This window comes from Xyrauchen texanus, chromosome 23, assembly GCF_025860055.1.
Source record: "Xyrauchen texanus isolate HMW12.3.18 chromosome 23, RBS_HiC_50CHRs, whole genome shotgun sequence".
Classification (NCBI taxonomy): domain Eukaryota; kingdom Metazoa; phylum Chordata; class Actinopteri; order Cypriniformes; family Catostomidae; genus Xyrauchen; species Xyrauchen texanus.
The window spans coordinates 41,547,567-41,561,973 of record NC_068298.1 but is presented as its reverse complement, the minus strand read 5'-3'; the positions used below and the strand labels follow the sequence as shown (position 1 = coordinate 41,561,973).

Here is a 14,407-nt window from a genome sequence, read left to right as displayed (position 1 = left end):
CCATTGGCCAACCAACCACACGCAGCCAGAGTCTAGCCCTGTCAGCAGGGAAAGCCGTACATCAACGGCGAACTCTTGCACCACGTAAACAATCACTTACATAACCGTCTCTTTCAACTACTACGTGACACGCGGCGCATGTGGCAGGGCATCCAGGCCATCACCAACTACAGGACAACATCAGTTGCCTGTGACAAAGATGCCTCCCTTCCAGATGCGCTGAACGACTTCTACGCTCGGTTTGAAGTGCAGAACGACGTGATGGCGAGGAAGTCCACCCCTCCTCCCAACGACCAGGTGCTCTGTCTTACCACGGCAGATGTGAGGAAAACTCTACGTAGAGTCAACCCACGGAAGGCTGCTGGACCAGACAACATTCCTGGCAGAGTGCTCAGAGGATGTGCAGACCAGCTAGCAGATGTTCTTACCGACATCTTCAACATCTCTCTGAGCAGCGCCGTTGTTCCAACGTGCTTCAAGGCCACCACCATCATCCCCATGCCAAAGAAGTCTTCAGTGTCCTGCCTCAACGACTACCGTCCCGTCGCACTTACACCCATCATCATGAAGTGCTTCGAGAGGCTCGTCATGAGGCAGATTAAGACCCAGCTGCCCCCTCACTAGACCCACTGCAGTTTGCGTGATCGTTCAAACCGTTCAACGGACGATGCCATCACCACAACCCTCCATCTGGCCCTCACCCACCTAGACAATAAGGACTCATACGTTCGAATGCTGTTCATAGATTTCAGCTCAGCATTCAACACAATCATTCCCCAGCACCTGATTGGAAAGCTGAACCTGCTGGGCCTGGACACCTCCCTCTGCAACTGGATCCTGGACTTCCTGACTGGGAGACCTCAGTCAGTCCGGATCGGGAACAGCATCTCCACCACCACCACACTGAGCACTGGGGCCCCCAGGGCTGTGTGCTCAGTCCACTGCTGTTCACTCTGCTGACTCACGACTGTGCAGCAATGCACAGCTCGAATCACATCATCAAGTTCGCCGATGACACGACCGTGGTGGGTCTCATCAGCAAGAACAACGAGTCAGCATACAGAGAGGAGGTGCAGCGGCTGACGAACTGGTGTAGAGCCAACAACCTGTCCCTGAATGTCGACAAAACAAAAGAGATGGTTGTTGACTTTAGGAGAGCACAAGGTGAACACACTCCGCTGAACATCGACGGCTCCTCTGTGGAGATCGTCAAGAGCACCAAATTTCTTGGTGTTCACCTGGCGGAGAACCTCACCTGGTCCCTCAACACCAGCTCTATCACCAAGAAAGCCCAGCAGCGTCTCTACTTTTTTCGAAGGCTGAGGAAAGCACATCTCCCAACCCCCATCCTCACTACATTCTATAGAGGGACTATTGAGAGCATCCTGAGCAGCTGCATCACTGCCTGGTTTGGGACTTGCACCGTTTCGGACCGCAAAGCCCTGCAGAGGATAGTGAGGACAGCTGAGAAGATCATTGGGGTCTCTCTTCCCTCCATCAAAGACATTTACAAAAAACACTGTATCCATAAAGCAACCAGCATTGTGGACGACCCCACACACCCCTCACACAAACTCTTTACCCTCCTCCCGTCTGGCAAGAGGTACCGAAGCATTCGGGCCCTCACGGCCAGACTGTGTAACAGCTTCTTCCCCAAGCCATCAGACTTCTCAATACTCAGAGACTGGTTTGACACACACACGTGTCCTGAGTTGCACTTTAATAACTGTCACTTTATAACTGTCTGCTACCTCAATAACTGCTATGTGCATAGAACATTATCTCATAGTATGTTATGTTTACATTTTAGAAACTGTCATCTTTTTGCACTACTGAGTACTGGTCGGCGCTGCACTGTCTATTGTCCTGTTCATTGTCAGTAATTTGTTGTACTGTCCTGTACTTTTTGCACATGTTTGCACGTGCACTTTATATAGGTATATATAGGTAGTTTATATAGGTATTTTATTTCGTTGTGTAGTCTCATGTGGTCCTATGTTGGTCCTTTGTTGTTTTTATGTAGCACCATGGTCCTGGAGGAACGTTGTCTCGTTTTGCTGTGTACTGTACTAACTGTATATGGTTGAAACGACAATAAAAACCACTTGACTTGACTTGATCTCACAGTTTGAAGCATCTGTCATGAGTAATTAAGATAAGCCTCTTCTCATAGGATAGGGACACGCAGTCTCATGAATAACCATGAGACACTGACGTACCATCCAAGTACTATAGTGCTTGAAAACTGCACTGTGACGTTGCCACGAAGTTGATTTTATAACCCGGAAGATGAAAGTAGCTCACAAAATCCTAAAATGAACCACTTTTTGCAAAAAAATTTAATCAACAGATGCTAACATTGCCTTCTATGAAATGCAACACAAATATATCTGGTAACATCTCAGAAAATGTAGTTTAGTTTTTCATTACCCTTTAAACTTATAAACTTGAAACTGGTGAGATTCAAAACACCATGTTCCATGAAGACAATATGTCAAAGAATTCAAAATCCTTGGGCTCTGGAGACAATAAAAGACACTTATGTGCTCAAGCTGAAGCCCCTGAGCAACAGGCCTTGGACCAGGGACTCAATTTGGATGGTGCGGTGAAAGAGATTCAGCGTCAACTGTCGAACATGTTAGTAATTCAGACGAAGGTCATTGCTGAATGGGAGGATCTTGCTGTAATACGTCGATCGATCACTGCCAAGGAGACTAAATTCACTGAGATGGTTACAAGAGTGTCGGATGTTGAGAAACGTCCGGTGCTTTATAACACAAAGATTTTTGTTCAGCAAAATAAAGTCATACACATCTGGGATGGCATGAGGGTGAGTAAATGATGAGAGAATTTTCATTTTTGGGTGAACTATCCCTTTAAGGCCCTTTTACACAGCCCTCTACATTGTGTGTAAATCACTCACATATAGGACTAAGGACTATGCAACTAAAATATGTCTGTTATTAGCCAATGGCTAGTAAATGTTCAGACTTTACCCGCTAGAGATTGAGTTGTGAAGTGGTGAAGAAGAACTTTAGCACCACAATCCTTTTATTGAAGATGAAGCTGATGATGAAAATTCTGAATTAAGCATCGTCTTTCTCATGTGCATGCACTCTGATGGAAATGTTCTATTGCGTCTGCAGTGGGTCCTGAGGTGTTGTGGATCGTGGTGTTACTATCGCTTTAGTTGAGCCGTAATATGCCATTGTGACATTTACATTGTATTTAACGACATCAACTCTGATTTTTCGTAAACTTTTAAAACCATTTTCAGAACATTCTCTGGCTAGAAACCAGTGTAATGCACATGTTGGATGTCTGTTAAAATTGTTGCAAAACTCAAGAGCTGCTAGATTTACAATGTGTGCAATAAGTCATACACATTATGGAAGTAAGTTTCCTTTTGATTCTTTCCCTGTTTTGTGTTCCCAGACACTCCATTTTCATTTAACGTTTCTTTTTCTATTCTTTGTTATTTACAGTCAGTTGGTGATCAAAACATAAAAAGAAATATTAATTATTACCGAGATAACCCCCGCGCTTTTACCATAGGAGAGAGTGTAACGGTCAACTATTGTGTTATGAAATTAAGTCGGTGTTTGCGGGTACTATACAAATGAATGGTGAGAACTGTAAACTGATACCTACAGTACCTGTTGCAAAATTTTCTTTGTTTTCTCTTTATTAAACTCCACAAATAGTTCATTCCAAATGGATTGTTCAGTGTATAACATGTTGAAGATTAGTGGACAAATGGTCAATTAATTAAGTGATGTGCTGTTTCCTCACAAAAGCAGTTTATTCAGCACACTCAAACATCTCCTCCCATAGACATCCATCAAAAAAAGTGCCCTCTTGTTCCTCACCAGTGTACCACAATAGAATGTGTATGGGACTGCTGCGTTATACTATTTTAGTACATTCAAACATGTAACAAATGTAGTTGGTTTAATAAATATGAACATACATAAATATTTCAAGGCACAATCGTACATTATGAAATATTTTTACTTCAGAAAATACCTCATGCCATCTCAGATGTGTATTTCTTTCTTCAGCAAAACACATTTGAAGAAAATAGAAAAATATCTTATAAATATTGAGTAAAGGCGCTGACTATCACACCTGGAGTCGTGAGTTCGAATCCAAGGCATGCTGAGTGAATCCAGCCAGGTCTCCTAAGCAACCAAATTGGCCCAGTTGCTAGGGAGGGCAGAGTCATATGGGGGTAACCTCCTTGTGGTCGCTATAACATGGTGAGTTGTGCGTGGATGCCACGGAGAATAGCGTGAAGCCTCCACACGCGCCATGTCTCAGTGTTAGCGCATTCAACCAGCCACGTGATAAGATGCGTGGATTGACAGTCTCAGACATGGAGGCAACTTAGATTCGTCACTCCACCACCCAGATTGAGGCGAGTCACTATGCAACCACGAGGACTTTAAGTGCATTGAGACTTGGACATTCCAAATTTGGGAGAAAGAGGGAGAAAATCCACAAATAAAAATAGCTCAGAAGGTCCTTAAAATGGAATTGGATGGTGATAAGACCTTTTCAAGCTCCACAAATCACTGACAGTCAGCATAAACTTCATCCATATGACTCAAGCACTCAGTACTCAAGATTGAAAAATATATTTATTTTTTATTGATTATTGATGGAGCAACAATGTGCATTAATAGAAATAACTCAAGGTTGTTTTTATTAAAAATAATAAGGTGGTGAGGGTTGTAAAAGACCCATACACTTGGGGTAAAAGGCCCCCAGGGGGCTAGAGTGATCTAGTGTAGATGTTGGGACAATTGTTATAGTTGCATTTCTTTTATTTTTATTTTTTGAGTAACAAATTAAGATCGTGTTCATTTAAATAACCTCTTTAGAAAAGGATTAACCAGCCACTTAATTTCAAACACATTTATAAATGGAAAAAACAAATGGGACATTTAAGTTGAAAGTCTGGTGTTTGCAGGTGGAACTTGACATCGTGTGGCACCAGTGTGGCGAGTTCAGAGTGCAGCGAGGAGCTCTTCTCCTCTGTGTCTGTAGGAGATCAGGACGACTGCTACTCCCTCCTGGAAGATCAGGAGCTCACCTCCTTTGACCTGTTTCCAGAGGGCAGCGTCTGCAGCGACGTCTCCTCCTCCATCAGCACATACTGGGATTGGTCAGACAGTGAATTTGAGTGGCAGGTGGGACTGATACTGTAGTTTTGAAGCTGTTGTCCTGCTGTCAGCTGTTTTTGTTGAGGGTCTATGTAAAAATTGTTTTGTTTTTTACACTTGAAAATCTGTTCTACCTTACGAAGCCAAAATGTAGCAACTTGACCTGAAAACACTGAAATGGGGAAATTACTTACGTTTTTGGATTGTCAACACAAATGTGGATTATAAAATATTCTCTCTGTTTCCACTGAATCTTAGCATAGTTGAGCCAAACATGTCTGTCACAGGACATATCATAGTCTAAAGGCCAAAGTACAATTTGGTGGTCTGCATTGTTAATGCACATAATATTTGTGACGCACATTTCATGGTTATCACAGTCTGCCTGGACTGACAGTGTGCCCATCGTTGAACATTGTTTGTATTTGCTTGCGGTCAAAACAGAATACTTTAAAAGGCAACGCAGTCAACCGGGCGCAATCTGATCCGGAACCTGAAAAAAACTAAGTATACCCAGGCCAAATGCACCTGGGCACATATTCACAAAGATTTATAGCTTAACGCTTGGAGTTCTCCAAGTAGTTAAAGAGTTTTTCTTAACCTATTCACAAAACTGCTTCGAGATGAACTTAGACATCTAACAGGTTTATTTATACACAATATGTCAGAAAGATAAGCAGGTGCCATTCCATTTAAAGACCTAAAAACAAAAAGTGATGTTTTAAAATCAATTCTCTAATGGGTTGGTAGCCAGTGCAAATAAGTTAAAACAGGAGTGATATGTTCAAATTTGCGATCGCCAGTCAAAAGTCTAGTAGCTGCTTTCTGGACCATTTGCAATCGAGCAATGTATGATTGGCTTATTCCTATATAAAGAGAGTTACAGTAGTCAAGTCTAAATGAAATAAAGTCATGCATAACTCTCTCATCCATCCATCTATCTTCAACCGCTTATCCGAAGTCAGGTCGTGGGAGCAGCTGCTCCAGCAGGGGACCCCAAACTTCCCTATCCCGAGCCACATTAACCACTGGGGGACCCCGAGGCGTTCCCAGGCCAGTGTGGAGATGTATTCTCTCCACCTAAACCTGGGTCTTCCCCCGAGGCCGCCTCCCAGCTGGACGTGCCTGAAACACCTCCCTAGGGAGGCAGCCAGGGGGCATCCTTACCAGATGCCCAAACCACCTCAACTGACTCCTTTCGACGCAAAGGAGCAGCGGCTCTACTCCAAGCTCCTCACTGATGACTAAGCTCCTCACCCTATCTCTAAGGGAGAAGCCCACCACGCTTATAAGGAAGCCCATTTCGGCCGCTTGTACTCGCGCTAACACCGTAAATGAATTTTACCCTTACCTTAGCCAAAAGTCTTAAACGGAAAAGTTGATTGTCAAACTTCAGTGAAGAGTCAAATACAACACCTACATTTTACACAGAGGGTTTTACATAGGATGCCAAATTAACAAGGTTGAGGTTGATACTTTCAGAAATACCTGAAGGCCCAAACAATGATCTCAGTCCAAGATTTGATATCAGACAAACAGGCATATAATAATTCTATGTAATTAGCCTTGAGGGACCCCACAGGTAAGAGGAGCTAAAGAAGATGAAATGCCATCATTGGAGACTGAACAACTTCTATCACTCAAATAAGATCAGAAGGGTCATAAGTTGAAGGTTCAATATGCTATCTAATGTCCACTATTTTGTCCATGAAAAACCTGAGACTTTCACAAATTGTATTTAATGCAGCAGGATTGACAGTAGCAGAAGTGTTAATAACAGAATTTATAATGGTGAAGAAAGTCCTGGATCTTTGATAATTTTTAGCGATAATGTCAGTGAAAGCTGCTAAGATGTTTCTGACATTATCGCAAAAAATTTTCACAAATCCAGGACTCCAGGCTTTCTGATATGTAAACAATGAACCTCATAAAATTTCAAAAGACATTTGTCTTTTTTTCCATTTACATTCTGCTCTCCTACAAGCTCGTCTTAGTGACTGGGTTTCGTTATTTAGCCAAGTCTCAGACTTGGGTCTATGCTATTTAACCCTCAATGAAGTTACAGAGTCTAAAATGGCAGTGCAAATAGAGTTAAACAACTTGAGGTTCTCCTCTGCATTTAAATTATTGGTAAATTCAATTAGCCTTTTAAACAAGAATCGGAAACTACATCATCACAGGGTAAAGCTACTTCCGCTACGGTTTTGTGGCTATTGCTTTAGTTTGCATTTGACTCTAATTATGCTTCTTACCTCTTCTGTATGGTCTGTTTTCCAACAAGTCAATATACAATACACAGAAATTATTTATCATCTTTTCATCTTCGCCAGCTTCCGTCTCAGCAGTAATTCAACCATTTCCCTTCTCTCTTCATCTTATCATGGGAAATACATTTAAAAAAGCTATATATATATATATATACTTCCAGCACGGTTGCAAAAATACAATTCAATGTCTATCTCAATTTCCTATGAAACTCACAAAAAATGTAATGCAGTTTTTAAAAGTATAAATAATCAAAATTAGTAATGAAACCAAGTAATCTTGTCCCGTTTAAAATGTATTTACCTATTTTCATAAATTAAATACAACTTCTATTAACCCCGCCAACCCAGTGAAAGATCGAACAGCAATAAGGAACTGTGCAATAAACAATGTATTTAATACTAATTATACATAAATGCATAAACACAACATTGAATATTGCAGCACAGGTTTACAGACTTTAAGATGATGGTGAGCAGTCATTAAAGCCATTACAGTATAATAGAGAAAGAATATTAGCTACATTTATAAAATAAAATAAAAGGTCTGGAAATGGATATTTTTCCTGAACATTTCAGGGTAACACTTTGTTTTAGTGTACTTGTTACAGTGTAATTACACAAGTAATTACTGATTATTATTAATTAACAACATATACTTACTATAGGTTTATGGTAAGGGTTTGGTTTAGGGTTAGGTGCATGTAATTATGGGACAAGGACACTGTAAAATAGTGTTACCCATTTCAGTAATGGGTCCATTCTTTTATTCATAAGGATGATAAAATGACAATAAAAAAATCTTATTATGACATTTGAGCCATTTACTATAAAAAAGGCAGATGTACCTGTATATCGGAGTTGGTTTGGTTTGGTTTCATGATGTAAAATTTTTATGAATGTGCCATGGTGCAAATGATCAGACATGCTGCATCTCATTCTGGATCTGAATAGGGAGGATAGAAGGCTGCTGATGATTCTTCACACACACAACGTGCTGTTTTCACTTGCGCTAATGCAGAGCTATCCCAAACAGACACAGAATGAAATGGCAACAAATTCACTTGTTATTTCTTACCGGTGTAGTGTAGTTATGCCCACATTTTTATTTTTCACCGAATATGCTGAATTCATTCACATTATGGCTTCGTCAGAGTTGTTAGAATCTCATAACTAGAGCTCTGTGGAGTCGACAACAAAGCATAAAGTTAGATAGAAACATTTACATGCAATTTAATTTGTGTGAAGACTTCGATTTCAGCAGATCTTGCTCACGTTTCAATGGCCATTGTTGATAAGGAAGTAAGTTTAGCTTAAGATTGGCACCCCCGGAAGCAAGAATCATGGAAGTGTGAAAAAGGCTTATATTGTTAAAATGACACGTTTCTTTAAAAGCTACAGAAGTTGAATCACTAGAAGTTGAACAGCACTCATGAGACCAGTGTGCAGGCCTAGTAGATTTTGTGAGTTGACATGGAAGAGAGACAGTATACATGTCAGACTTATGATAAGTCACAGATTTCATTGTCACAGATGTGACAAAGCAACATTAACATGTGACCCTGTTTATGAGTGGGTCCTTCCACCATTTGTACAAAGTCCAAAGAATCAATGAAATGCATTATGTGGCCAGGGAGTTAGAATCACAGCAGACATGAATATTAAAATTCCCAACAATTAGACAATTATACTTGGTAAGGGTTTACTGATTCGCTCTGACAACGATTTGATTACGATTCTTTACCTAACGATTATGATGCATCCATTCATTTTGGGATAGGGAGAGAGATGCCAGGCGGCTAAATGGAGGCACCTTTGCTTGTCAAGCTCGTTTATGACTGTGAAAAATAAAACCATTTATATTTTCGTGGCTGTCACGTGCCACTGACCAGTCACAGGTGACTAATTAACAGGTTGGTTCATACCTTAAGAACAGTTTGAAAATCGCTCCCTGTTCCTATTCTGTAGCATTCACTATAAAGAGAATGAATGAATGCATGAATGAATGAATGAATGAGTGAGCCAATGTCTGCCCACCAATTCGGCCACATAAACTTTTTCTTAATTTCAAAGTGCACTTTCTTTCCCTTCAATCTCGCATGCTCTGCACCGTGTCTGTACCATTAAGGTTTGTGTAAAAATAGACGGTCACATTGGGTCACAAATTTAGAAATTATAATTGATTCTTAAACTCCGTAATCAATGTATCAGAATTTCTTTGATAGATGGATGCAATGTGATGCATTGCTACATTTTCACACCCCTAGTACTAAGGGATAATTCCTCCTTAAAAAGTCTGAAAACTCATGAATAAGTCTTTGTTAGGCTTAGATTGATACACAACCTCATTCACCATTGTTTGAACCTGGTCCATTTGGAAAAAGTTGTAATTCGATACTTGAATATACCAAATTATTTATAGTCTGACAACAGAAGCTGCTTTTTTCCGATTAACATTGTTTTATTGATTGATACAGATAACAAAGAAAAACAAAACCTATATACACTGAATCAACTTTTAAGCCCCACTATTAACCTGTGGGGAATTGCGTATCAACATGCGGTGTTGACGTCTCAATGCTTACGTATAAAATGTCATTAATGTTAACAAATTATACATCTTTTCAAAGGTCTAAGGGTTCAACATTGAAATCGATCTCTGTTTCACGATAGTAATGCCCCAGAAACCGCAATTTGATTATTTGTACCAGGAGTACAAATGAAAACATGCAATATCAAAACGGGACTTCATACATTTGTTATGAAATGGCGATCGCCAGATGAATCGAGTTCAACACACTTGGGTCAATTGTCCATGACAAGCGTTCATTGAAAAACATCCAATAACACTTTATTTGTCCATAAAAGTGATAAATCTGATAAATATTGATATATTCTCCATTGTTTACATGAGATCTCGCCTGAAAGAATTACCCTTCATCATTATTCTTCAACAAACTATGCAATCTGAGCAACATTCATGTTGTAAAACTGTATATTATCTTATATATTAGAGTCTCGTAAACAAAACGAACCCGTCTCCAAAGTCTATTTTTAAAAATGGGGCATAGTTTTATTCATAATAGCCAAGCAGTGCAGTCAGATTTTGTGTCGTCATGAAAGGCGGAGCCTTCATTTTACTCTGCTTCCAGCAATTTTACAGAGAAAAAAAGTTTGCAGGAACCTCATTTTTTGTTAGATCATCTTCAAATTTGACTTGTTAGACTTGTGGATTTACATTGTATTTCTGGGTTGTCTTGGTACATTTATTATAGTTTTTTTTATTTATTATAAAAACATGTTCAGCACAAAATATGTCCATTACTATAAAGTTCAGCTTCTCTAACTTTCAAAAATAGCCACATATATTAATTCTGAAACTTGGGAAATAAAGCCCAGAAGTGTCTTCTTTCAAAAGATACTATAATGGTGTCCATACTCCAAAGGGTCAACCATTTAAGTTTAGGTATGTCATTTTCATGGTTTGTGCTCAAAAAGGGGATGTGTTATCAACAGGTTAACCCTCCCCTATCACCAACCCCACCCTGACCCTCAATGAACACCCCTGTAGTCACATAAAAGTTTACACAAAAAAACGTATATACAGTGCATCCGGAAAGTATTCACAGCGCTTCACTTTTTCCACATTTTGTTATGTTACAGCCTTATTCCAAAATTGATTAACTATTTTCCTCAAATTTCTATAAACAATACCCCATAATGACAACGTGAAAGAAGTTTGTTTGAAATCTTTGCCAATTTATACAAAATAAAAAACGAAAAAAATCACTTGTACATAAGTATTCACAGCCTTTGCACAATACTTTATTGAAGCACCTTTGGCACCAATTACAGCCTCAAGTCTTTTTGTTTATGATGCTTCAAGCTTGGCACACCTATTTTTGGGCAGTTTCTCCCTTTTTTGCAGGACCTCCCAAGCTCCATCAGGTTGGATGGGGAGTCTCCATTTTCAGATCTCTCCAGAGATGTTCAATCGGGTTCAAGTCTGGGCTCTGGCTGGGCCACTCAAGGACATTCACAGAGTTGACCCGTAGCCACTCCTTCGTTATCTTGGCTGTGTGATTAGGGTCATTGTCCTGTTTGGAAGATGAACCTTTGCCCCAGTCTCAGGTCCAGAGCGCTCTGGAGCAGGTTTTCATCAAGGATGTCTCTGTACATTGTTGCATTCATCTTTCCCTCGATCCTGACTAGTCTCCCAGTTCCTGCCACTGAAAAACATCCCCACAGCATGATGCTGCCACCACCATGCTTCAGTGTAGAGATGGTATTGGCCAGGTGATAAGAGGTGATAAGATAATTCAGGCTAAAGAGTTCAATCTTTGTTTCATCAGACCAGAGAATTTTGTTTCTCATGGTTTGAGAGTCCTTCAGGTGCCTTTTGGCAAACTCCAGGCGCGCTGTCATGTGCCTTTTACTGAGGAGTGGCTTCAGTCTGGCCACTCTACCATACAGGCCTGATTGGTGGAGTGCTGCAGAGATGGTTGTTCTTCTGGAAGTTTCCATCGGGTTCTTGGTCACCTCCCTGACTAAGGCCCTTCTCCCCTGATCGCTCTGTTTCGTCAGGCGGCCAGCTCTAAGAAGAGTCCTGGTGGTTCCAAACTTCCATTTATGGGTGATGGAGGCCACTGTGCTCATTGGGACCTTCAATGCTGCAGAAATGTTTCTGTACCCTTCCCCAGATCTGTGCCTCATTACAATCCTGTCTCAGAGGTCTACATACAATTCCTTGGACTTCATGGCTTGGTTTGTGCTCTGACATGCACTGTTAACTGTGGGACCTTATATAGACAGGTGTGTGCCTTTCCAAATCATGTCCAATCAACTGAATTTATCACAGGTGGGCTCCAATCAAGTTGTAGAAACATCTCAAGGATGATCAGTGGAAACAGGATGCACCTGAGCTCAATTTTGAGTGTCATGGTAAAGGCTGTGAATACTTATGTACATGTGATTTTATGTATTTATTTATTTATTTTTTCATTTAATTTTTTTTAATATAAATTTGCATAGATTTCAAACAAACTTCTTTCATGTTGCATTATGGGGTGTTGTTTGTAGAATTTTGTGGAAAATAAATAATTGAATCCGCTTTGGAATAAGGCTGTAACATAACAAAATGTGGAAATAGTGAAGCGCTGTGAATGCTTTCTGGATGCACTGTAAATAAATATAATAATCATACACATTTAAAACTATGCTTCTCTCTCCACAGCCCCCTCCCCGAGTCCCCCAGAAATGAAAAATAATTGCCCCATTTCCCATCAAACGAATCCCAGATCCCCAGCCTCCTACATGACTCCTCGAAAACTGCCACCCTCCCCATCTCCGCGCACCACTCCCGAAATTAGGGCGCTCCAGCCGAATTCCATCCCCTTAAAACAATCTGTCTGCCCATCGTAACACTGGTCAGGACCCAATTTTTTTATAATTTATCCCCTATATTGATGACTGCCCCATTGCCTAAAATAAATTAAAATTTTACTAAACAATACGTCACACATAAAACTTTGAACCTTCAACCAAAATTCTTGTATCTTAACACGCCATCAAAAACATGAGTTGTGTCTTTAAGACCAAGCCTATACAATCTAGAGGGGGTCCAATAGAATCTATGTAAAATCTTGTAAAAGGCGCTTCCTTGCATCTCTAGATGCAGACTTTATGTTTTTTAGAATCCTAGCCCACACTCCCTCCTCCAATACCAAGTAAAAAATGGTATCCCATAATCTCTTGATAGAAGTTAAAGCTCCCTCCGTCCTCCAACTCACATAGGTCACAGAGGGGGTAACCCCCCTCACAATCCACTCATGACCAGCAGAAAGGGGACTTATTAATACATATTTAGGGTTCAGCCATATGCTTGACGCAACATTTAAATAAATGTCAGAATTAAACACACTGGACACTTTTGTCCATTCGAGTGCATATGCGAGATAACGGGGTGTAACTTAACACACACACACACACACACACACACACACACACACACACACACACACACACACACACACACACATATATATATTCAACTTAATTGTCATTGTGCAGAGTACAGGTACAGAGCCAATGAAATGCAGTTGTTTTCGCATATCCCAACTAAGCTGGGGTCAGAGCGCAGGGTCAGCCATGAAACAGCGCCCCTGGGGCAGTTAGGGTCAAGGGCCTTGCTCAAGGGCCTTGGCAGTGTTGGGGCTTGAACCCCTGACCTTTTAGTCAGTAACCCAGAGCCTTAACCACTGAGCCACCACTTTCCAGAGGGGGTCTCTCAGGTGGAAGTGACCAGTGAGCCAAATATCTGAGACCGAATGCATAATAATAAAACAAAATCTTTGTCAGTCGGCCTATGTAATTTACTGAAGTGTAATCTGGTAGGTTTGATCTCTATGCTATCAAATTGCTTGAAATAAGAGAGGGAGACAACTACAGGGAGAGAGGTAGTTACATTTTGGGATACAATTCATTTAATAATATGAACTTTCCCAATCTTAGAAGCACACCTGTTCACATCGCTCAAACATTGATATTAAGGGTTCAAAATTAACTAAGTAAATCAGACAAATTTGCTGGGAATAAAATGTCCAAATACTTAATGTCCTGTTTGGGCCACTGGAAGGGGGCTAGCTGGAAAGCTGTTACTGGGCAGTACACTGTCAGGGCCAAAGCTTAAGATTTACACAAATGAACCTTTTACCCTGAGAATTTAGAAAAGGAATGAATGATTCTGTGGAGGCAAGGCATAGATCTAGTAGGGTATAATAAAGACGAATAATAAAACGTCATCTGTGTAAAATTAAAGCTTATGCCCCTATCCAGAGTAAAATAATCTGAAATTAATCAATTTGTTTGGATTAATCATTTGTCCAATTTCAAAGCTGATATGGCTATACTTTTTTCCCTTGTCTTTCTGCAAATCTGCTGAAATGTATCTGGATAACATGGCAATGACGTCATACATTT

At 40.5% G+C, this 14,407-nt stretch overlaps 1 protein-coding gene across 4 annotated transcripts in view; it reads left to right on the top strand.

Moving 5' to 3' along the window:
* LOC127662986 (protein FAM199X-like) overlaps nt 1-14,407 on the top strand; it is a 48,036-nt gene that overhangs the window by 17,804 nt on the left and 15,825 nt on the right. For all 4 annotated transcript variants that reach the window (XM_052154349.1, XM_052154350.1, XM_052154352.1 and 1 more), the window contains one exon: nt 4,973-5,192. In XM_052154349.1, the coding sequence (XP_052010309.1) occupies nt 4,973-5,192 (220 nt within the window). The remainder of the gene's footprint in view (nt 1-4,972; nt 5,193-14,407) is intronic.